Genomic DNA, 26,259 nt, shown 5'->3' with positions numbered 1-26,259 from the left:
AATATTTCAAAACTCACTTCTCTTTCTCCTTGTTTGGAGTTTTCCTTCCCATTTTCCAGAGGAGGCCTGAAATGACTAACCTTCTACGTAAATTCACTTACCATGACAACTATTCGATTGTAAATTCCATGAGGGTAGGGTTTATTTCAATTTTACTTTTCTATCCCTAAGCTTTATCACAATCCTTAGCATATAGTAAGTACTTAATAAACAAATACTTGTTAACGAACTGATTAATTGACATTCTTATACCTTCCCCTCAAAAAATTATACTGTATTTGTTTTATACATACTTCACAAATTTCCCTTGATAAAATACAAGTCCTGGGAGGGCAAGAACAGTTTGTTTTTTATCTTCATATTCCCAGCATCTAACATCGTGTTTTGCACATAGTGGCACTTAATAAATGAATGTATAATATATTTATAACTTTATATATCTACATAAATATATTTGATTTATATTTATATATTATAAATAAATATTAATATATATATATATATTTACTCATCTATTTTCTGTTTCACAAGATATTTTAGAATTTAAGAGACTTGAATTCAGAGATCTTCATTTTTGCCATTGTCTCCTTAGTGGCTGATACATAGAAGGCAGTGCTTTTTTGACCAACAGATTGATTTAAATAAACTCAAAGTAAAGATCACCATTAGGAACTTAAAGACAAAAGAAGTTCTTAAGAAGAGTTTTCTCATCTTTAAGATGGGGAGAATCCCAATGGATTTCCCTCCTCTAGAGGTGAAATGGGGAAATACCTGGTAATTCCTAAAGTGCTAAATCCTAAATGGCAGTTTTTGTTATTATCATTAATCATGTAAGAGGGCTTTCATAAATTCAGTGTTAGTCCTCTTGAGGGAGAGAAATAGGCAATTATTATATTAGCAAATACAGTAAATGAGGCTACCGTGCTGCCATTGAGGATTTCTTAAGAGGAGAAGCCTTTCAACTAATAGAAAAATGCTCATTTAACTAAAAACAAACCAAAAAACCCAATAATCCTACACATACATCCTAGATGTGTGTTAGATAATAATCTCTCTGAGACTGTGAGCTGCAGAATGGCTGGTTCTTTATATTGGAGCAGAGATCTTTCCCTGGGAGTTACCTATAAGCTTCTGAGTTATTTTCCAACTTTGTCAGTTGGCAGCTAGTGAATAAAGTGCTGGGCCTGGAGTCAGGAAGATGCATCTTCCTCAGTGAAAATCTGGCCTCAGATATATATAAGCTCTGTGACCCTCAGAAAATTACTTAATCCCTTAGTTTCCTCATCTGTAAAATGATCTAGAGAAGGAAATGGCAAGTCATTCCAATATCTTTGCCAAGAAAACCCCAAAGGGGTCATAGAGAGTTGGACTTGACTTCAATGATTGAACAACAATAAAAAATAGTCCTATGAAATTATAGATCCACAGTTCCAATGATCTTGTGATGATGAGAGCCATCTACATCCTGAGAGAGAACTGTGGGTACTGAGGGTAGACCATAACATAGCTTTCATTTTTTGTTGTTGTTTGCTTGCATTTTTTTCTCTTATTTTTCCCCTGTTTGATTTGGTTTTTCTCATGCAGCAAGATAATTGTATAAATATGTACGCATATATTGGATTGAGCATATATTTCTACCATGTTTAACATATATTGGATTACTTGCCACCTGGGAGAAGGAGAGGGAAAATTGGAACACAAGATTTTGCAAGGATTAGTGTTGAAAAATTACCCATACATATGTTTTGAAAATAAAAAAACTTTAATAAAAAAAATTATAGTTCCAGTTCTACCCTCCCACTCCTCTGTAAAAAAAAAAAATCCACATATTTAACATCCAGGCTGCAATAAAAATATTCAAATTGGAGAAAAATAAAGATAAAATCATAGGACCATACATTTAGAAGCAGACAAGACAAGAATCAAACAAGAGAGCTCCTTAATGTCATTCAGAGAGCCTAAACTCAGGAAGATGAATTCAAATCCAGCCTCAGACACTTACTAACTATATGATCCTAACCCTAAAGTCACATAACTCTGTTTACCTCAATTTCCTCATCTGTATAAGAAAATAACAGCATCTATTTCACAGTGTCATTGGAAGGATTAAATGAGACAGTTAGGTGCTCTATAAATGCTTATTCTCTTCCTTGCCTTCCCTGCCAAGGTAGCCTGGTACAATGACTTGGGGGGCTGTTCTGCAGAAAGGAAGACCCAGCTCATTTCGAGCCTCTGATATTTACCAGTTATATGACTTTTATTGTCATTTACCCCAAAATGTTTCTTCTCTGCTCAATAAGTATTTGATAAAAGTACAACATAAATGCTAGATTGGGCCTGATCAATAATACATTCAAGCCAAGACCCTTGCTCTGACCATGTCATAAAAGTAGCTAAATTTGTCCTAAAACTGGCCTTTTCAATACCTTCTCATTCATCCTTGGGCTTGGCAAAAGCAGTTCCCATGCTTCTAATCTCCAAGCTCCATTCAGATTTGGGCTGGGAGCTACCCTCGACTTCATTCAGGGCAGATAAACTCAAAAACGTTAAGAGGAAGGGAAGATCACTTCCCCAAAATGATGGACCCATACTTGGTGTTCCCATGTCTGTTCTAAAGAATGTTTAATGTATTTGTTTGTTTTTAGCATTCCTCGGGTCCAATGCAGTGTGCACACAGTGAGGATGATAACCTCAAAAGACATTCAATTAGGTCTGCCCTCCCTTCTCCAATAATGGAACCTCATTAGTCAGGCTTCCTTTCTTAATGAGCATTGAGGGTCTGGAGAGAATTAGGGAAAAGGGAGGCTGTTGCTTCATTCAGTGACACTTCACAAAGACCTTGAGAAAGCAGACAGGGAAGGCATGTGTGATAGTTTATAATATATAAATAAATATAAATTATAAATAATATATTGTTAAATATAAATAAATATATTTTATACAATATAGAATATGTACTCATCTCTACATGTTGGAATCTTGCAATAGAATGCAAGCTCCAAGAGATTAGGGGCTTTTCTCTTTCTAGAATCCTAGCACATAGTAGGTGCTTAATAAAAGTTTGCTGAATTAAATACCTGAATTCTATATAATAACCATATGTTCCATACAGTGCCCTGTATATGGTAGTTTCTTGATAACTACCTATTTATGCCAGTGTAGATCTCTTATCTTTAACCCATTATCAAGTGCTTTCTTCATCCCTACTTTGTACCCAGGTAAGTCTTCTCTAAGCTATGATATCAATTTTGATTGACATAAACAGTGCAATAAGAAATGACAAACAAACAATAACAAATGTCAACCCACCTGAGGCATTGAAGCAGTAGGTGTCATATTGAGACATATTTGAGGCAAGGATATATACCCCAGTGTTATTTGCTGCACAGAGAAACCTGGGTGTCTTTCGTGGGATTACGACATGTCCCTCTATGAATCCATACCTGTAGAAGAAGACAATATTATCTACCTGTTAGGACTATGATGAAGTGTCAGAGAATAGCTTGAGATCAAAGGCTACTTGAGGTCTGAGACCATTTTGAATTTGTCTTTGTACCTCTCTCAATCCAACAGTTCGAACATTCTCAGTAAATTGTGCTGGACCAAATTATTTATTTATTCTTTATTTCTTCATTGAAAGTAGCCCTAAAGCATTTCAGAATGGTTCAAGCTGGATGTGGTTATGTTACAATACATTTTAAATAAAGAATTATGGAGAGAAATAGAATAAAAGAGAGAATCAAGTAAATGTATGACTAGCAAAAATGCTAGGCTATTTATGTGAAGAGAAGAGATGTCCAGATTTAGGCAGTGTTGAAAGATTATAAGGAAGGCTCTCAGTACGATATTTGGAAACCTGGTGGCAAATTTATGGAAGGACATGGACCAGAGTCACATAGGCAAGTAGAGATGGGTTGTAATTTGTCCTATTAAAGTAAAGGTCTACTAATAAGATCATGGATCTCTTTGAAAATTGAAGTATTAGTTAAATGAAAACAATCACAGAAATGACAAGGAGCTACATTTTCAGAGACAAAAAGAGAACTTTCCATATTCCAAATCCAAGTAAATTTAATCTCCTTGAGGGAGGTATTGCTTTTTTGTATCCTTAGTACAAAATGTATGACACATTATGGCACCCAATAAATTTTTGGACTAATTGACTAGCAAAAAATGAAGGGAAAGGAAGAGGAGAGAGACGAAAAGAAGGAGAAGAAGAAATGGAAGAAAAAAATAATTTTTTTCAATGCCTCTCAAGAGGAGAACTTATGTGACAAGGAAAGTAGAAGTGAGACTGGGGGTAAGCAGGGAGGAAGAATAACTTTTGTCTTATTCTTAAATTGAATGTGTTCAAAGTTAGTATGGGAAGGGGAGTGGAAACTGAATCATAAATACATCTGAGATTAATCCTGCATCTGCTACTATCTGGGTTGACAACAGTCACTTCTCTGAAACTCAGTTTCCTCATCTGTAAAATGAGACAGTTGAACTAGATGGCCTCTAAGATCCCTTCCAGCTCTGTGGCCTAAGACTTGATGTCCACAAAATGACAAATGAGATGTGGTCTGTTAATAGGGAAATGCTGCCCTAGTTTAATGAAACCTTTTTGAGAGCTAGATCTATCTCCTTTTTGTCTTTCTAGCTCTATCGCTTAGCACAGTACCTTCCATTTTATGGAGTAAAAGTGGAGAAGAAGATAAAGAGTCAGTGCTTCATAGGTAGAGGGAACTTCCTATAAAGAAACTGCTTCAAGCATTTTGCTAAACCCCCTTCTAGGTGCCAAGTGTATCCAAGACACTGGTGATAGATAAAAATGAATGCATCCCTGCCTTCAGAGAGCTTTCATTCTCTATGAAGAGTCACAACATACACATAAGAATATATAAAAGAAATGCAAATCAAATAAATTATTCTTTAATGGGTAGTCTTAGAGAGTTTCTTGAGGCATCGAGTTACCCATAGAAACCTAACTTAAAATTATGTTTTCCCATCTCTGAGTCCAGTATTCTGTTCAGAGGACACATTAACTCTCATACATAATAAGAGATTGATAAATATCTATTGTACTAGATTGAAACAGAATGTAAGCTCCTTTTTTTGTTGTTGTTGCTTTTTCTATCATATACCTAAGAACTTGATTAATATTATTGACTGAATCCAATTGAATCAAATTGAGCTCGGAAAGAAAAAAAAAAGTTTCACATTCAGCAGTATTTCTAAAATGCAAACCTGGCTAAAATCACGTCTCTCATATTTCAGCAACTTCATGCCAAAAAGCCAAACTGCCTCAGGTACTGCACCCCCCAAAACCTACTGGCATTTATACAGATTTTCAAGTCTCTTAACACATAGCACTAATTAAAAGTCTGTTGCAACTAGAGATTCTATGACTAATTCCTCATTTGAATGGACCAACTGGTTTTTCTGAAGTCTCCTCAGCTTGGTGGGGTGGGGAACGTTTAGTGGTAATAAGTTCTATATATCTGAAAATTGCTATTTACCAGGGAGGAGCAGGCAAGAGAAGGTTGGGACTCCAGGTCTATCTCTGGCATCTGTCATGTGGCCGCTATCTGATTCCCAAACTATGGAAATAGATTTTGTAACTCAACCTCTCATTTGTGAGTGGGACAAAAGATGGATTGTTCCTTAGGGGCCATCTTGTTTTGTGTGAACCCCAAATCTCCCTTGTGGCAGTGTGTAGGAGTCAGAGGGTTTGAATTCCCAATTTGTTTAATCTCTTAATGTATCTTAGTCTCTTTTTCCTTAACTGCAAAATGAAAATTATATAATAATAATAAGGCAATAAACTTGTCCTTCATGGAGTTATTAAGAAAATGAAAAAATCACAGATTTAGAGCCATTTTTCAGATGAGGAAATTGAAGTCCCAAAAGGTCACACAGATACTAAATGGTCCAGTTGGTCTGCTAATGCCCGAATCTTTGCTTTTTTCTTGCTCCATGTGAGATAATGAGCATATTACTTTTCCTGGGAAAGGCTGTATAACTGGGAAATATTATTACTCTCCCTGTTATTTCAATAAGAACTTCCTTATGAACTTGGATCATCAGCATATGAAAGTGTTTCTACCGCCCACGCCAGACACGATTTCTAGCACTTATTAGTGGCCCTGTTTAAAGCCCTTAAGAATCCCAGAGAAGGCTCAGCCTGCCCACTGGAAATCAACCAGAGTCCATTCTGTAGGTGGGGCTCAGTGTCTGGGATCTAGATGGAATAATGATTGTTTACAGCTCAAAGGACTTTGGAAACCTTCCCGCCTGGTCCTCGCAATTTACAATGTCCTATAGGTAGTAAGTGGTGGGGCCAAAATCCCAATCTAAATTGGAGGGTATCTAATCCATCCTCATCTCCTACCAGTAAAGAAAGTGAATCTGAGAGATGCAAAGTGATCTGGCTAGCTAAAAGCTCGGACTCTAATCAAGTCCCCCAACTGACCCCCTGATGTCCAAGTATTGGAGAATCCTGACTGTCATGGAGACTTTCTGAAGTTTCCATGGTGATCTCTGCAGTGTGTGTGTGTGTGTGAAGAAGGGGAAGCGGTGGACCAATGTCGGAAGCTGCAGAGCAGGCGATGAGGAGATTACATAGAAACTTTCAAGTGAAAATGGAGAACTTTCCATTTGTGGTCAGCACTGTCCCTAACTGCTATCAGACACTGCTATCCACGAGACCAGAGGCACAGATGAGACTGTTTTGCTGATGAGAAGCAGGATAAGATAGGTTTGTGGGAATAAAAGGTATTGGTGAGGAGACAGTGAAAGAGTGATGCTCTGGGGGTTCTTCCTGGTGCTTTTGAAAATATGTGAGAGGGGTGTTTGTTGTGTTAATGCCTAAGAAGAGTTTTGTTCCGTTTTGTTTTGTTTTTAGTATCTTGTAAAAAAAAAAAATTGTAAAAGATATTTTGTTTTCCTTTCCAGATTGGAACAAATAAAGAAAAAAGAAAAGGAAGGAAGAAGGCAAGGGAAAGAAGGAAGGAGGAAAGGAGAGAGGGAGGGAGGGAGGAAAAAGGTAGGAAAGAGGTGGGAGGGAAAGAATGAAGGTGAGAGGGAAGGAAGAAGGAAGGAAGGAAAGAAGGAAGGAAGGAAGAGGAAGATTTATGGTAAAACAAGAAGAAAAATAAAGGGTTCTTGACATTCAAATCCTAGAGTATGAACCACATATCGATCTCAAACACTACTATTTATTGCTTTCTTGTGGCTCAAACAATTCTATTGGGATCCTGTTCAAAGGCAGGAGCAAGCTGGGAAGCATTTCAGCCCTGAACAGGCAGTGACTGGATGGCCTCTCTAGGCCTCCCCTCTCTATGATTCACAGAAAACTAAGCCGACTAAATTCCAGTTGTCACACCAGTTTCAAATTTACTTTGACAAATTAATAGGTGGATCAGAGTCTTCAAGAAAATGCCCATCCAGCTGTCATTCTGACCCTCCCAACCTCCCCACACCTCATGTACAGCCAGCCCTCCAATGACTAACCCCCTTTTTTCCCTCAGGGAAACTGCCCCCTTTGCAGTTGGAAGGAGCTTTGAAAGTCAGAAGACTGGGGGTAAAAGCCCTGCCTCCACTATTTACTAGCCATATGCTACCTGAGTTAAGACAAGCAACCTCACTTCTCAGAAGCTTAGTTTCCTGATCTATAAAATGGGTATAATAACACATAATTAATATTTTTATTATAGTCATCATTACCTGCAAGTCTCAAACCCGACGCTCAATGCTTGCTCCATCTGTGCCAGGGTAGGAAGGGTGCTATTAAAAGCCTTACAAAGGTCAGCAGCCTCTGTTCGAGAAATACTGTATCGGCCATTTTTCTCAACGTGATAAACCCCTGCAAATCTGCAGGTAATATTCAGTTCTGTTGGTTGAAAAAGGAAAGGAAGAAAAATCAATTTATTAGTTAGTCCCACTTAAAGGATAATAATCTACAGAATCTTAGGCCATCAAAATTAACTTAGTCTTGAAACTATAATTTATAATTTATATTAAATTAATTTATAACACATTATATTGACATTTACTATAAATTATATAATACATGTTAATTACATAATAGAATACATCAATATAATATTTATATATTATTATGATGTAATTATTATAATATATTAATATAACATGGCATATTAATATAATATAGCATTACCATATTACATTGAATTTTAGCAACATTTTATTAAAAAAAATTTATAAAAAAATGCATAGAAATGCAATACATTTCTATAGTGTTTAAAAGCTTATAAAACATTTAAATAATTAACAGGAATTTAATAAATAATTAATATGTGCCAGACGCGTTAAATACTGAAGAGATATAAAGATAAAAGTGAAACAGTCCCTGCCCTCAAGAAGCTTACATCTTAATGATGAAAATAATATGTACATATACAAGTTTATACAGAATATATATAAAGTGAATACAAGGCAGTTCAACGAAATACAAGGCAGGTAGGCAGGGTTGGGAAAGGTTTCATGTAAAAGCTTGACCTGAGTTTTGAAAGAAACTAAGGATCCCAAGAAACAGAGGGTTAGACACATGGGTTAAGTTGATAGTATTTTAACTATATGGGATCAAGTGAAAAAGCAAGGGATGGAGTGTCAGTTCTGAGGAAGAGCCAATTTTATCATCCCCATTTTAAAGATGAAAAGACAGAGATTTGTCAAGATACAGTGCTTTGCCCAGTGTCCCACAGAAATATGGGACTCAATCATAGCTTGAATATTCATGGCTGAGTTCTCTTTCCACTGTAGTACAAGCAAAGCCCCCCAAAGCACCATCACATAGGGTCTGATTTTAGGAAAACATAAGGCAAAGCAATCTTGTTCTTAAAACCTCTGAGTGAGTGACCCCTGATACCTAGCTATTGCATAGACCTGAAGGATGCCCCAAGACTGGTCTTCTGAAGCTTTGTTTGACTTTGATAATAAAAGTTCTTAAAATTAGATTTTTGGGCCGGAAAAGAGACTTGGGGATTGGGGCACAAAAGCTATATTTGAATATATGTCATATAGAAAATATTAGATTTGTTCTGTCAGGCCCCAAAACTTACTCCCAGAGCCAGGTAGCAATGAGGCAAAGAGGTAAATTTATATTGAACACAAAGAAGGACTTTGTAACAATGACAGCCAAATAAAAGTAGGAAAGGCTGCCTCTAGAGGTAAAAAGGGAGGGAGAAAGGAGAAAGGGAAGAAAAGGGAAAGAGGAATGAAAAGGAAGGTAAAGAGGAAGGGAAGAAAGGAGGAAGAAAAAAATGAGAGGAAAGAGAAAGCAGGAATGGGAAAAGAAGGGGAAAGGGGGAAAAGGAGGAAAAAGAGAAAGGAGAGAAGGAGGAAAAGGAAAGGTGGGATGAGAAAGGAAGGGAAAGAGGAAAGGAAGAAGGGAGGAAGAGAAGAATGTCCATTTGTCAAGCATGATGTAGACTGAGTTTCTATTCATATGGGGATTGAACTGGATGTCCGCTCTAATCCTTTTCAGATCATTTCTTTGATTCTTCAATTCTGGTTCTGATTTCAAATGTGAGATTTTGACAAGTCACTCAGAGCTTTAAAATTCACCTTCATTTCAGTCATTGAATGAATGAATGAAACCACGTTGGTCAACTATCAATTACAATAATCCCTTTCACACTGAGACTTTCCCCATCGTGGTTTTGATATTTTATAACATGAGAAATTAAATGGTTATTTGAGGAGATTTTGACAACAAGCTGTCAACAACAAAAAAAAAGTTTAGAAACTCAGAAATGCATAAAATATATGTATAGTATAATATCAATGTCCCATAAAAGAAAAAGAAAAAATTTAGACTTCTTCTCTGATATGAAGGGAGGGCCAAAAATTTTTGCACAGATTTGCCAGATTGCAGGGGCATTACCCCCCAACCCTTACTAGAAAACGGAAGGCATCAAACACTGATCTGAGCATTTCCAAGATAAGCGGTCTGCTTTTATGGCCAAATGACCCATAGAATAGCTGACCAAAAGACCGAAGTCTAGCTGACATGTTAAGAGATAAAAAATTCTGTAATTAGTGTGTGATGTGGAAATGCACACAAGACTTCTTAGGAGTTTTGCAGAAATTAATCTGTAGTCTCAACGAGCAGCAGAAAATTATACTGTTATACTTGATCTTATATCGCAATCTCTGAAGACTTCAAGAACCTTAATTATTAAATAACCTCATTATTCCTCAGGTAGCATATTATCCCCAATTTACAGATGAGTAACCTCAGACAGAGAAAGGTGAAGTGATTAAAATAACGCATGGGAATCACAAAACACCCACAGGGATGAAGCACTTCTCACTTGAGCTCAGAAACATAGATTTTCACCTACTTTGAAAAATATATCAAGTTCCTCTGTCCATTTTCTGTCTTTTCTATTCCAACAGCCCTCTCTCCAGCCCCTTTCCAAATTTAGGCTAAATTTCCTTCTCTACACACTAACTATATAAGATTTTTACTTTCTCTGGTGCTCAGTTTTCTCATCTCTAAAATTAAAGGTTGGATTAGATGCTATCCCCAAAGTCTCTCCCAGCCCTGATACTCTATGTTCTATCCTTTTTTGTTTGTTTTTCATTTTGAACTTGAGTTCACACCTGACACTAATTAGATAGATAGCACTCAGTCCTTGATCTAGAGGAGAAAGCTGAAGGTAATTCTATAGTTAGAAACCATTCTGGTCGACTGCCTCAATCAATTGCCTTTCCTACTTTTCACAGGAAAGGTATACTGGGTTAAGACAATAGGATTAGGAGGAAAAGAAGAAGAAAGTTATTATTCCCATGCTTCTGGCTATCCGTAATGCCCAACCCCCAAACTCATCCCAGAGATAACCCTAACCCAACCCTAAGCTTCCTCACCAGATCATTCAGAACCAAGAGCTATTCCCTCCCTCTACTCAACTGACAATATTAGGAAAGAGAAATATGAATATTAATTGAAATGACATGAAAGAAAATATATTCCCATATGATTTGCCTCTATATTCTCATAGCTATGGAGCATTTCCATCTATTTTGCAGCAAAAACAGTAGCAAGAGCTACTAGATAGAAATTCAGAAAGATGAGTTCAAATCTAACTTCAGACCCTTAGTAGCTGAGTAAGTCATCTTATTTGCCTCAGTTTTTTCCCTGTAAAGTGGGCTTAATAATACCACTTATCTTCTAAGGATCAAATGAGATAACATTTGTAAAGCACTTTGCAAACCTTCAAATGCTGCATAAATGCTTGTTCTTGTTACTGTCATCTCCATTATTACAATTTATTTTTTCCTCCATTAGAATGTAAGCCCTTTGAGAATAGATATTACTTGGCTTTTCTATTTTTATTGCCAGTGGCTAGCACGGTGCTTTTCACCTAGTAAGTGATTAAAGTTTTTTTCACTTATTTATTCATCTTTCTGAGTGATTGGGGATGGTGCTTACAAAAATCACTAAATAACCACAGAGATAATTCTCATTAACACAGATTATGGCTGTGGGCCCCAACAACTTGTCAGCACTGTCTGATAAAAGCAAATAAGGATGATGGGCTTGGTTCTGAAGTCAGGATAAGGAACCCGAAATGCAGCTTCAAGAAAATAAACCAATTTAGAATCTTTCATCTTTTTTGATTATATCTGGAAAGTGTCCCACTGTTTTAATGAGAACTTTGGTCTCAAAATGTCTTTTCACTTTTTTAATGTATTCTCTTAATGAGGTAAGCCGTGCACAAGGTAAAAATATCTGATGAAAATGTATCGTTGAGCAATCCTTTTGAAATCTAAAGTTCAGATCTGGTGGCATCCCTCCTCTGCTCAAAATTCTGCAGACAGATTCCCTTCTTGGTCTTTAGATTAAATGTCAGATTTGCCTACCTGGAGTTTAAGATTCTAGCCAATTTGGAACCTTCCCAAGATCCTCCCTTCCCAAGACACTGTCTTGTATTATTCTAAGCTCAAACCAAACTTGACCTTTCTTGTATGTATATCCTTCGTACTTTCCCACCTCCATGCCTTTATCTACATTATTTCCCATAGTTTAGGAAAGAAGCTAGTTACAGGTCAGAAAAAGATGGAAAACAATTCCTGTAACATTAAGGATGATGTGAAATAATAAGCTTGAGGGTCCATGAAGCTGTCATCTCATCAAATTTCTTATCATTTGCCCTGAACTCCAGGCTCACCAAAAGGTTAGCCTTTGAATCCTAACTCAGCAATTGGAACAGCAATTGGAACAGTTCCAATTTGCATGACATAACATGCTCCCCAAAGTTCAGCAAGAATATTTGCTGAAACACAGTTTGGTATACATCCTGAATGTATGCCAAGGGGAAGTTAACTGGTGGAATTATAGCCACAGAATTCTAGAATTCCAACCCAAAAAGACCTCAGGGGTCTGAGTACTGAACTCTCTGTCCTGCACATGAATGAGAATTCCCCCCTATAATTTATTTGGCAGGTAAATATCCGGCCTTGGCTTGATGAACTCAATGAGGGAAGCCTATTTCCCCCTAGGTAACCCATTCCTATTTGAGAAATTTATTTATGTTTAATGCAACTGAACTCACCTGATATGAACATAACTACAAAACAATTTCTATACAAATAAAGTCAGATCTAAACAACTGGAAAAATATTAATTGTTCATAGATACACTAAGCCAAAATAATAAAAATGAAAATTTTACCTAGATTAACTATATATTCAGTCAAACTATCAAAAGTTATTTTATATATAGCAAGAAAAAAGTCCTAAAAATTCATCTAGAAGAACAAAAAGTCAAGGACGTATCAGGATAAACAATGAAAAAAAAATGTAAAAGAAAATTATCTGGATATACCTGATCTCAAACTATATCATGAAGTGGCAATTATCCAAACAATCTGCTAAACTGGCTAAGAAATAGAGTGGTGGATCAGTGGAACAGATTAGGCTCATAAGATGCAGTAATAAATGATCATAGTAATCTATTATATACTAAACCCAAAGATCCAGGCTTTTGGAACAAAAACTTATTATTTGACAAAGACTACTGGAAAAACTAGAAAATGGTTTAGCAGAAACTAGTTATAGACCAAGATAAGGTTCAAATGATTTTGTGATTTTAACTGTTTTTGTATAGAAATGTATGAGAAGGATCTGTGATTTCATCAGGAAAAAAACTCCCATCAAGTACAGATAACTGTTCTCAGTTTATTAGAGGAATCCTAGGGAGTTTCCAGGGATAAACAGAGTTTAAATGACTTGTCCAAAGTCAATAGCTAACAACTCTCAGAGCCAATATTTAAACTCTAGTCTTTCATGAATTTAGACCCAAAATTCCACCTATGACAGAATACTGCCTTTATGGATGAAAAAAGGTTGGGATTAGAATGCCTTCTATTGGTAGAATGCTTCATAACATTTATGGCACTCCAAATAAATCATCTACAACATATATGTGAGAGACAGCATGGTGTAGTAAACACAATGTCCCCAGTCTTGGAGGCTAAGTCTCACCTTTGATACACAATGGTTGTGAAACGCTGAACCTCTCAGTGATAGCAGGTGATTCATTAAAACCCTAAATTTTGGAACAAGTGACAATCTGTGGCAGCAGGGTAAGAGATCATGGATAAGGGAAATTTCATCACTGGGAATTCCCTAGATCAATTAAATCTCAGATTTAGTCCAGAAACAAACAAATAAAAAATATATCTATAAAGTAAGTCAGGAAGAAATTAGGTGTGGGGGGAGAGTTTAGAGTGAGGGAATTTCCCTCCTTGTCTTTCATGACTTTTGTCCTTTGGTTCTTATAAATAAAAAGAGGAGGCAACAAGACCCTTTCCCTCACCACCACTCCCAATCACCGTGCAGATTCTCTGATATATTATCTCCATATTACATAATATCACTTATTATATAATATAATATAGTCCTTTTTTAAAGAGAAAAGTGAGAAAGAGAATGATTATGACTTGACCAAGATCACAGTGATAGTGATAAAGCTAACAGTGGGTGGAAGGTTGGACTTGAAGGACCTTTCTAACCCTTAAAAGTTCTATGATTTGACAGGTATATATTTAAAAGGGATGCACATATTTAACCTATATCAAAGATTGCTTGCTGTCTTGAGGAGGGGAGAGTTAAAGGAGGAACAGAGAAAAATTTAGAGCATAAAATTTTACAAAAAATGAATGTTGAAAACTATCTTGATATGTATTTGCCTCTTTTATTAATACAATTATCAAAGCTCCTTCCAGAAAAATGAAAAGCAATAAACCGACGTCTTCTTGAGAGATAATAAGCATCATTTCTAAACAATAAAAGGTCCTGGAATATTTGAGAGGTTTGAAGCTAAAGATCTTTTGAGGGGCTTATTTGACAATAGCAATAACAACTAATAATTACTAAATACTTTAAGGTTTAGAAGAGAAGCTCGGATACAACTGTGCTACATCTGTACGGGGGACATTGAGCTTAATTTCCCCAGACCTCAGTTCATTTGGATCCAGATCCCAAGGCCATAGATTATAGAAGAGAAATTGGGGGGGAGGGGGAAGGGGAGGTTGAGCTGTAGGACAAGAAAGATTTTCAAATTGTCTATATTCACTTTTATGATAATTTATCATTTTTTTAAAAAATCCGAATTCTACAGCTTTTCTCAATTTATATCAGGACTTCTTAAACTTTTCCCCACAATTCCTTTCTCCTGATAAATTTTTACAGACCCTTATAAAATAGATATGCAAATTAAACATTAATTTATGGGTCAAATTTCATGACCCTCACATTCAGTGACAATCCTTCATATGGGGTCTTGACCCACAGTTTAAGAAGTTGGTCTCTATATCCACAGCAATTAGCCTAGCATTTGGCATATATGTAATAAGTGCTTAAGAAATACTTGTTGCCCGACTGAATGAAATTTGCTGAGCTCATATCCTGAACCAAAGAGTACACAACATAAGAACCCAGCTTGGTTGGTTATTGTACCAAAAATAAGTTGAAGAAACAGAGTAAAAGTATAGTTTGCAAAACAAATTCAACCAAAGCTGCTTCTTTTGAAAACTTTAGAATTGGAAAGGACATAAGGAGTAATCTTGCTCAGCCCTTTTTCCAAAGAGAAAACAGGTTAGTCCAGAAAAATGAGACACATGCCCAAGTTTATGTATTAAGTCATGGGCAGAGCTGAGACACATTTATGCATGCAACAAGCATATTTTTAGTCCCTGTTATGTACCTTATTCTAGTTTAATAGACACTGAGAAGAAAGTGATAAAAATAAGAGCATCTGCCCTCAGGGAGTTTACCCTCTACAGGGAGGAACAACATGTCCCAGAGCTTGGATTTCCCAGATTCAGGGCGATTTCCACTACATTTAGGTCAAGTTGTTTTTTTCCAAAAAAAAAAAAAAAAGCTTAAATCTTTGGCCTCTGATCCATAGAAAAAGGCATTCCTTTCTTGGCTAATTAACAAGAACACTAGATTTGTGGTCAAGAATGAGCAAAAATTCCAGAGATGAAGTTGATTTGCCAATGTCACACAAGTAGCAAGTTTTAGAAATAGAACCTGAAGTTTAGTCTTTCTTCCTCTGTATCCAGTGCTCTTTCCAATATAAAACAATACCTAATTCTCTCTTGTCGTTTTCCCTTAAGACAATACTTTGGTGAATGTTTGTTTACTGCTCAGAAGATCGGTGTTTGGAATTCATTTTATTTGGGTATAATAGCTCCCTTGTTTTTACTTTAAAGTTGTAAAGTCGTATGTGTTCAGTCATATCCAATTCTTGGTAAATCCATTTAAGGTTTTCCTGGCAAAGATAGTGGAATGGTTTGCCACTTCCTTCTACCGCTCATTTTACAAAGGAGGAAACTGAGGCAAGCAGGGTAAAGTGACTTGCCCAAGGTCACACCACCAAGAAGTATCTGAGGCTGAACTGAAACTAAGGAAGATAACATACTTTGAGGGCAACTGGATGATTTACCTATCTGCCCTTAAAAGTAATATGAAGCTGGGAGTAAAATCTGAGAGGGTTTCTGGTTCAATCAACTCCCTTATTTAAATGATAGAAACAGGATTTGAATCCTTGGGATAGAATCTCATCCCTGATGCTTTGGGTAAATTACTCAATCCTTTGGAATTCATTTTCCTCATCTATAAATTAAGGATTTTAGGACCAAAGCCCTACCGTTTTGAAATCTTTGATTCTAAGAATGTCTCCAAAGAATAAACATTTTCAATCGAAAACATCTATCTGCTCTGGCCTTTACTCTGCTTCTTCAATCACCATTCCATCTACCCAGAAGGCCTCTGGAGTTTATAGTAGTCCCCCTGCTTCTCACCCCCGGAAGGAAACCCATATGACTGACTTGTGTGAAAGAATGCATTGTCTGGCAATGGTTTTTGAGCCGGGGCAGAGAAATCACACGCTAGGACGGGATTGCTGGTGCATCCCATGAGTCTTGTATGACTCACTCCATCCATAAGAATAGTGCCCCCCCAAAAGTTAAAGATTGAATAAGTATGGTAAATGACCACACATAACTCTACACAGAGCCTTTATCTCCTGGAGCCTCTTCCCCCTTCTTAAGAGATATTATCTCTTCAGATAATCTGAAAAAACCGCCACCAATTTCTTAAAAAGTCCGGTCTTCCTGGAGACTCTACCCCCAACTAATTAGACTGGAATTGGAAATACTGAATCTCTTTGTTGCTTCTTTTTTTACTTTATAGAATAAAACAAGTATTTCCATTTGGATTACCCAAGTAATTGTTTTCAGACCTACAGGACCTTGAGCCTGGGTCAGCCTGACAGGATGGATGGATGCTGTGCCCTTGGCAAGTGTGAAGTGTAACCCAGTCTTTGCTCTTCCCCTATCCTGGGACCACCAGCTTTATTCACCCCCTCACCCCAGCAGGCTGAGGGGCCTGAAAGGCAACCAGATACAGGCTGAGAGGGGGATTGTCTCACTTCTGAAGGAGCCTTTGAAGTCAAAAGCCTTTTGGACACCAAGGCCCCAAGGAAGACAGTTGGGGGAAAACCACAATGTATAGGGTTGTTTGTCACCATGGAGATCAGGAAGCTCATAGCAACTTCCTCTCTCAATCTTTTTTGAGGGGTTCTTCTGAGAGTAGCAGATTGATGATCATGAACCCCGGATGTGGCAACTTGACCCAAAAAAAATTAGATTTCAGAGACCCAGGCAGACAGTGTACTTCTTGGCACGAAGAAGCTTTCTGGTTAGTACTTTTCTACATGATTGGTCAGAGCTGTGTCTCCTAATTAATTAAGGAGTTTATTCCATAATTGTGCCCTCTCTCTCTATTCCTGGCCATGAGTTACCTTCAGGGAAGCAATGGAGGAAACCAAGGGTGGGGTGAATGCCAGTTATTCCAAGGTAAAATTTAAATCTTTTACTAAAAAAATTCAATTTATTCTAAAGATGTATATATATAAGGGTATTATCATCAGTCTTGGGGACAGAAGGCTTGGACTCAAGTCTTGCCCAACACATAACAGCTGGAGACCATGGATAAGTCACTTAAGATATAATAGATATATATAATAGGAAGATATAATATATTTTTGTCTAATATAATATATATGATATAATAGAAAGAGCACAGTCTATAGTCAGAAGATCTGACAGAAGACCACATCCAGATCTGTTCCCCAAATTTAGTTATGCTGGATGTCATTTAATAATCAGTAAACTTTCATTTAGCACCTGCCATGGCAGGTAGTGTGTTCATGATTATCATATATAGATGATAAGTACTTTATAAGCATTTACCCAATCATTGAATTTTTCAATTCTTGATTGGATTAGTAACTTAAAGTCTACATCAATTTAAATTCTGCATATAGATAATCTCCTAAATCATCCCATAGAAGAAGTACACTTTGGAGCTGTTGCTGTTCACTTGTTTTTCAGTCATGTCTTAACTCTGTGACCTCATTTGGTTTTTTTTTGTTTGTTTTTTTTGGACAAAGATACTTCCCTTCTCTAGCTCATTTTACATTTGAGGAAACTGAGACAAACAGTGACTTGCCCAAGATCATACAGCTAGTAAGTGTCTGAGATTGGATTTGAATTCACATCCTTCTGACTCCAGGGCCAGTGCTCTATCTACTGCACTACGTAATCCCCATTTTATATAAAATAATTATTGCATAAAATCTCCATTTTACATCCAACAATTATTGTATAATAATCTCCATTTTACAGAGACACAAACTGGAACCAAGGAAAGCTTTTACTTATCGAAAGCCTTGCAGTCAGCAACTGAACCAGCCCCTATAGAGCTTAGCATCCCTCTTATTTGGAAGAAATTTTCATCCCCACAGTTACCCCAAACCCTAAGGCCAAAAGTTTCATATAATAGTAGAAAGAACTCTAGGGTTATATTTTTGTGGATCAGCTCCTGACCCTAGGGACAAAATGATCATAGATTCCAAATGACAAGGGATCTTCAAGCCCCGCTGGAGGCTTCCAAAAGGAAAAGATTTTACAGATAAGGAAATTAAGTGCTGGGGAGAAGTGACTCACATAAAGTCATCCAGATAATTAGCAGAGTCAGAATTTGAACCCTAGACCTCCCAGTTAAAATCTGCTCCCCTTTCAGTTGTATTCTGCCATCCTCTGGCTCTGGTTTGTGCAAAGCTCTCAAGATCCCAATATTCTCCTTTCACAATTCCCTGAAGAGGCCCACGGGGAATGTAAGGCTTCCCTGTTTTTGTCCTCAGAGACAAAGACTTTTCTTTGTGCATAATAAACATTTAGTAAATGTTGAACTGAATTATATGCTTTTTACATTTGGGAACCAGGAATATGAGCTCCCAGGGGGCCTTTCTTTGTATATCTAACACTTAGCACAGTGCCTGGTGTATATATATATTCACACACATATACATACATATATACATATATATGTATATGTATATATATGTGTGTATATATAGGGGTGTACATATGTGTGTATATATGTATATATACATATATAAACATACATATATAGATAGATATAGATATATATTCTGACAGACTAGAATCCAGTTCTTCTGAGACCAAGCCCAGGCTATGATCTTTCTACCATAGTGAAGAGAATATAAAGTTGTACCAATAACTGAGGGCAGCACATGGGCAAAGGGGGATTTGTGGGCTGCCCTTGTTGTTTTAATCCCCACCAGCCGATTTGGGGAATCAGCCTAAATTGGACGTTCTCAGAGCTAACAGTGGATTTGTAGTTCACGTCTCTTCCTTCCACGATAGCTCATCCGGAGGAGCCAGTGCATGCCTCAAATGCCAGCCCAGGGGAATGCATTTTTGACGAGTTTCCATCCAGCTCAAGTCCCCGACTCATGCAAAAGTCTTTTCTTTTTTTCCCCCTGTTTTGTGTTCAGCTGGGACCGCCCAGATGGAACTTTCTGCTTCTAAGGACAGCCCATTCATGCAAGAAGTCTAAAGGCCGGGAGAGCAGCTTTCAATGGGCTTTGTTGAAGAAAGACTATTGTATTTGCCTTTCAAGTTCCTCAAAATGAATGGAAACTCATAGCTAGCCAAACCGCTCATGTCTTGTGCACTTCTGCCATTTGCAAAGATACTTATCAGAGATCAGCTAAAAAAAAAAAAAGAGGAATTCCTCTGAATTCTATATCTCCTACTGCTTAAAAAGCTATAGCAGTCCCAGAGCAAGGGGTCAACTCAAGTCACCTACTGTCCATCAAGACCTATTTATTCCCTTTGGGTGTTGCGACAGGGCCAACCTGGCGAAGGGATATGGGGCTTTCTTGACTGAGTAGGAATAAAACTTCACCTTCTGTGCACCCAAGGAAAAAGGTCTATTTGTCAGCCTTGGGCCCAGCCTTACTAATAGAAGCATTAGAAATATGATTGCCAGGACCATGGAAATGGAAATGACTTAAGACCAGGAACAGCTGTTCTATCCAAGTCACAATCAGTGTTTGCTAATCTGGAAACCACAGAACCAGAGACTCCAAGAATTGGAATTGACCCAAGGAGTCACAAACCAAAGTAGGAATTTCCTCTATAAAATTATCCTCCATGGAAGGGAAACCTCTCGCAATGGATACCTTACTACCGAGTTATTCCATTCTCCGACATGCTTTAGGCTTGGTAAGAACCTGAGACTATTGTCTTGCCGGAATAGTAAGCCGCCAGTGAGTTCATGGTAAAGATCGGGAATGATCACATCCATTTGGGGGGAAACAACACATATAGCCTTGGCTCTGGGAGCCACACAGCTCATAATGTTAAAAAATACAATAGTGGAATAAATGACAAGTGATATTCAGAATTGTGATCTTGGAGCATAAGAAAATATGGAAGTGCATTCAGTATAATATAGCAAAGAATAAATTATGTCAAATGCACATGTAGCTTAGCTTATTATCCCCCAGATGTAACATATACCTGGGAGGGATTGTATAATGTCCATTGTACAGACGAGGAGACTGAGCCAAAAAAGTAAAAACACTGACTCAGGCTCATACACCTAGTAGATGTTCCTGACCCACAGTCCAGTGTTTGATTCACTAGAACATGGGGACAAGATGAGGGAGACAGCAGTTCGTCTGAAACAATTCTGACAGTCTCACGGACTAAAAGCCCAGGATGAGCTAATACTATCATGTGTGATTAGGAAAGCTACAGTGATCTTGTTTTGCAGTAAGAGAGATGCAGCCTTCAGCATCAGGTAGGAAACAGGCCTGTTGTGCTCAGTCCAGGATAGATGATAGCTGGGGGACTGTGGAGAGTCTCCTCTCCCTCTCCCTCTTTCTCTTTCTCTTCCTTTTCTTCTCCCTGTCTCCCTCTCTCTGTGTCTCCGTCTCTCTGTGCCTCTGTCTCTTTTCCCTCTCTTCCTCTCTTTCTCTTTCTCTTTTTTTTTCTCTCTCTGTCTCTGTGTGTCTCTCTGTCTCTATCTCTCTGTCTCTGTTTCTCAGTGTGTCTCTCTCTGTATCTCTCTTTGTTTCTGTGTTTCTCTCTCTGTCTCTTTCTCTCTGTCTTTTTCTCTTTCTCTGTGTCTTTCTTTCTCTCTGTGTGTCTTTCTATCTTTTTTCTCTCTCTCTCTGTCTCTATCTCTATCTCTCTCTGTCTTTCTCTTTCTGTCTCTATTTCTCTCTATGTCTCTTTCTCTCTCTCTCCTTCTCCCTCTCTGTCTCTTTCTCTCTGTCTCTCTCTGTGTCTCTCCCTCTGTTTCTGTCTCTTTCTCTCTGTTTCTGTCTCTCTATCTGTCTGTCTGTCTCTCTGTCTCTTTCTCTCTCTCCTTCTGCCTCTCATCCTCCCTCCTCCTTCTCCCCCCACCCTCCTTCTAAGTTACGGTCCAGCCAGACAAGCCCAGCTGAGTCCCTCCCCCCTGTGCTTTTGGAGGATCCCATTTCCGTAGCATGGCTTGTGCTAGGAATAGGCTTCATTCATCAGATAGGAGCAGGCAGGCCCACAAAGGGGAAATGAGAAAAGCAAAAGGGCGGGAGAATGGGGAGCACTGGGTGATTAGCGGCTCTATAAAAGGTGCATTCCCTTGGAGAACCGGGCAGCCACTGAGGGCCGGGGATGGCAGGGGGAGAGTGCAGGAGGGACCATTTTCTGTAAAGAGCATCTCGGTGGAGCTGAGATTGCCTCGGAGAGGGTCCTACAGGGTTACTGTAAACAACGCCTGTGCTCCCGCCACGAGCTTTGGCCAACAGGGCCATTCTTTGCCGATGAGACAATCCCCCTTTGAAGAGCTGCTGAGCAATACCAGATGGGCTCTTCTCTACGTGGTGACCTAGGGTCTGGAGAACAGGCCCGGGGATCTTGGAGAGCTGCATGCAAGGCAGGTACAGGCACTCTGGCCACTTCCTTCTGGACGAGACAAGCTTCAAACCATCAAAGCGTTGTAGCCCACCTTAAAGCCCAAGAGGGAAGGGAGCCCAAAGCACAGGAGCAAGAGAGGAGATCCAGAGACTGCAGGTCCTCTGGTTCTGGGATGAGAGGATACCTCCCTAATCTTGCAGATGAGAAAACTGAGGTCAAGAAAAATGACCCACTTAAGAAAGTAGCAATCTAGGGCTGGTGCCTCCAGATGCAATACTGTTGCTTCTGTCACAACAGGGTGGTAGATTTCCTTTATGTACTCTTTTTTGACCTTTTATTTACATAAAAATTATGTTTTTGATTATAATATTCTGGACTTCAGTTTCCCCATTTGTTTAAAAAAAAAAGAGGGCTTAGGCGAGGGGTCTCCAAGGGTCTCAACCTCATGATTCTTCAAGCTCAGAATCTGAGGATTCTTTCCCTTGTGGACATATCTGGCCAGGGTCCACTAAGACCCTCTTGCTCTGCTTTAAAGAATCTACACTCAGTGAAAAGCCCTTTGTCCATCGTTCATTGCAATCAAAGCAGGGCACTTTGGCACACTTATCCAGCAGACTGGGGTAGAATATAGTGTAAACACTCTTCTAAAATGCCCATTGATCTCACACATTGGAACTATTGACCTTCCATTATCGGGACTCAGCAAAGCAAGGACCACACTGAACAACTGAAACCGTCTTACCAGGGGATGGATGTTTGGGTTATTAAGAAGCTATAAAAGGGTCTTGCTATGAAAGGAATTTGCTAATTAGGGGGCGGGGGTAGGAGTTCACTCATGAGCTCAGGAACACCCAATTTATAACTAAAAACCTCAGCTGCACTCACCGAGCTGCACTCCAGAGCCCTGCCCAGGAAGGGAGGTAGATGAAGCTGCTGAAAGTCCTCCAGAAACCTGGAAGGATCTCCAGGAGGGGCTGGGGGAGCCATGAAGCAGCTTATGAGGTTAGTAATATAATCCCCATTTTTAGCAGGTTCCCTTTGGGGGAAAGCGACCCAGGATCCCCAAGGGATCCTCCCTGTCTTTTGAGGCACCTTAGCAATGCTCGCCATGTTGGATCCTGGATCTTTCCTTGAGAAGCCCAACTCCTACCACTGATACAAGCCCTTAAGCTTCTTTTCTTCTTCAGTTGGGGATCCTGTGAGCCCCAGAACAGTGAGGCCATTTACCCCAAATCACCGGAGTAATCACTGGAGCAGTTGAGTTCTGAGCCCCATTTTTCTTCTGTGAAAGATAGCAAGACTTGACCTAGAGATATAAGGAACCTCAGAGATTCCCTATTCAACCTTTGCATTTTACAGATGTGGGAAACTGAGGCTGCCCAATGTCATACAGGGAGCAGTTCGGGAACCAAATGCAGCACACTTCCCACTGCACCATCTTGTCTTTCTTGGATTTCCTACATGATCGATTACAAGTCACTGAAATTCCCTGAGCCTCAGCTTCCCCATCTGTAAAACACAAGGGCTGGACTTGAGGAGCCCTGAAGTCCCTTCCACTCCCAGAGTTCTGCTTCTGCCACCCTGAGTCACAGGTGGCACCATCCCTCACCCTGAGACCTGCTGTAGGCTGAGAGCCCTCCTCTCATGCCCTTTTTTTCATGAGGCAGGAAGGAGTATATTTGCCCAGACAGGCAGCGGAGCTGATTTACTGTAATTGAACAAGTAAGGACAGAACCTCGAGGGGATTTTCCCTTTTTCTTTTACCAGCTGCTGTAGTTTAAAAAAAAAATGTGGCTCATGATGCATCCGTGAGTTGCTTATAACACTTGGTAACCGTTGCTCGGGTAAACACATAAGGATGTCACAACTCCAGCCCGCCAATTTTCCCTTCTCCCTCCCCCCATCCCCATTTTTCAACCTTTCCTCAATTTAACATGATCTCATTGGCCAAGGCTTGGCCCAAAAATAGAATGAAAATCTCCAGGATGCATCAGCAGGCGATTTAACTGTACGGCAGAATCAGTTTAGGATCCTATGAGGAATCATTTCTCTGAGCCTCAGTTTATTTATCTGTAAAGTAAGGGGCTTGAAAGGGTTCCATCTCTTTTCCTATGATCTTATGGGCAGTAATCCACTTAAGAAGTATAATAGAAGACAATATAGAATAGGAACCCTCGAGTCCTAAATCATGGTTTGACAACACAAAGTGACTGGTGGGAGAGGAGGGGAGTAAGGGAGAGTGGAAATCTAGGAGGAGATCAGTTGGGACCCTGGTGCAATAGCAGCCTGCTCTGAACTGATTAGAGAAGCATCCATCCCTTTCCCCCTTCCAGCGATCCTCATTCCCACTCCCTTTGTCCAGACTCTAAGGAATCACGTTAGAAGTGGACGGAAAAATGTGCTCTCCGGAAACTCAACCCCACATTTCTAATTCTCTGCCTCTGAGACAACCCCGAACTCAGTAGCTCCAGCTAGGCCAAGAGTGCCTGGGAGGCTCATTAAAACAAATAAATTTAAAAAAAAAAAAAAACATGGAGTTTTATCTTCTAAAGCTTTTTGTTTTCTTAAAGAGAGGATGTCTGCCAGCTACAAAACGGGCTGTTGATTTTCACTGGCCAAGTCATTACTCCATAAGGAAAGAGAAAACAAAGAGAGACAGAGGAGCTCTTTCCTATTCTTTGGGTGACAAAGGCTAGTGATTGTCTGGCAGCACTTATTAAAAAAACAAAAAACAAAAAACGAGAGGGCTGCTCTTGACATGCTCAGGGGAGGGACCCACATGGACGGCTCTTCTTGCTGACTGCCAGCAGAGAGCAAAGGGATGATGGCCGGAACTAAAGTTAGTGCAACTGGAAACACCGTCTCCAGAAGACTTCCCAAGCATGACCAAGTCCCCTCCGGTTCTCAGTGATGAACAGGTTTCTTTACTTTTCACGCCCAGTTTAGAAAGGGAGTGCTCTAACAAAACATATAACTTCTCGGGCTGTTCTTTTAAAGGAAACAGGAAGACACCATTTCTTAGATCATCCACACAGACAAAAGAAAGATGGCAGAAGAAAGACAAAGGGAAAACAAAGCCAGAAGAAAAAATATGGCCTGTGTTTTTTTTTTTTTTTTTTTTGTTTGTTTGTTTTTAAACTGCATGGAATCTAAATCTATAGAATGTAAGCTCCTTGAGGGGCAGGAACTATCTAGTTTTAGATTTCCCAGCACCTTGCATGTGCCTGCCAAATGACACTCTTAAGTTTGAAAACTCTAGGAAAAAGTCACAATTTCCCCACCCTGGTTTGGGTCTGGGTCTTTTTAGCATAGAGTCTCTCTTTGAATCACAGAATTGGGGAGGTTCTAATGGCTCCTTCCCCCAGAGCAAAGGGTTAACATGAAGAAGGACCTTTGAAAAACAGCATGTGTGCTATCACTAACTTTAGGTAAGGGTATTTTTAAAACATACTGGACACATGAAAAAGTTATCCCTTTATTTTAAAGCCTTCCAGAGGAATCTTCCAGTTCTCTCTAGTGATTTTATTCAATGAATAACACTGCTCCCCTTGGGCTAGACTCATGGGACTTCTTAAACTTTTTCCACTCGTGGCTCCTTTTTGCCTGAGAAATTATTACACAATCCCAGAAATATACATACACAAAAATCAAACATTTATCAATAATAAATCATAATTTTGCAACCTTCACAGTCCGTTATGAGATCCCATATGGAGCTGTGACCTACAGTTTAAGAAGCTTTAGCCTAAATCACAGGGGTCCTTAATCTTTTTATGTCATGGGTCTTTCTGGCAATCTGGTGAAGCTTTCTTGATATAATGCTTTTTAAATGGATAAGTAAATAAAGAATAAAATAGGATTGCAAAGAAAACCAATTATATTGAAATATAGTAATCAATTTTTTTTTTAAGTTTAGATCCATTGGCCTAGAGTGTCAGGACTTTGGATTCTAAATGCTGAGCCTTCTTGGTACAGTGAAGGGAGAAGATCTGAGTTCAAATTCAAATGTTTTATAGTCAATAAAAATATAAATTTATAGTCTAAGGTTGTATGACCATAGATCTTGTCTGTAAATGAGGGGAGGTGTGAACTAGGTGGATTTGGGGTTATTTTCATTTCTAGATCTGTGAGCTTTTGAGTCTTTACCCACAATGAGAATGTTAGGGAGGAAAGGGGTATCATGGGAATCAGTGTATATGTTCCCCAAAGAATATCATTTCAGTGATTTATAGACGGTCTGATTATGTGAAGGAAAGATGTAGCTGAAGGCTGCCATGAGGGGTAGGATTACTATACCCTTTCCATCACACCATACTGGCATATGGCCTGACAAGTAATAATGAGGATGAGGAGGAGAATAAAGCCTACTTGGACTCTAGTACTTATTCTGACACTTACTAGCTCTGGGACCGTAGGCAAGATGACAACTGTCTTGAAAGTAAATTTTCTCATCATAAATTTGGAG

At 38.8% G+C, this 26,259-nt stretch overlaps 1 protein-coding gene across 4 annotated transcripts in view; it reads right to left on the bottom strand.

Moving 5' to 3' along the window:
* Positions 1–26,259, bottom strand: part of CD44 (CD44 molecule (Indian blood group)) — an 85,554-nt gene that overhangs the window by 41,353 nt on the left and 17,942 nt on the right. For all 4 annotated transcript variants that reach the window (XM_051967536.1, XM_051967535.1, XM_051967533.1 and 1 more), the window contains exons 2-3: positions 7,708–7,873; positions 3,310–3,443 (exon numbers count right to left, since the gene is read on the bottom strand). In XM_051967536.1, the coding sequence (XP_051823496.1) occupies positions 3,310–3,443; positions 7,708–7,873 (300 nt within the window). The remainder of the gene's footprint in view (positions 1–3,309; positions 3,444–7,707; positions 7,874–26,259) is intronic.

Source organism: Antechinus flavipes, chromosome 6, assembly GCF_016432865.1.
Source record: "Antechinus flavipes isolate AdamAnt ecotype Samford, QLD, Australia chromosome 6, AdamAnt_v2, whole genome shotgun sequence".
Classification (NCBI taxonomy): Eukaryota; Metazoa; Chordata; class Mammalia; order Dasyuromorphia; family Dasyuridae; genus Antechinus; species Antechinus flavipes.
The sequence above is the reverse complement of the archived record's forward strand: the minus strand, read 5'-3'. Positions and strand labels throughout refer to the sequence as shown.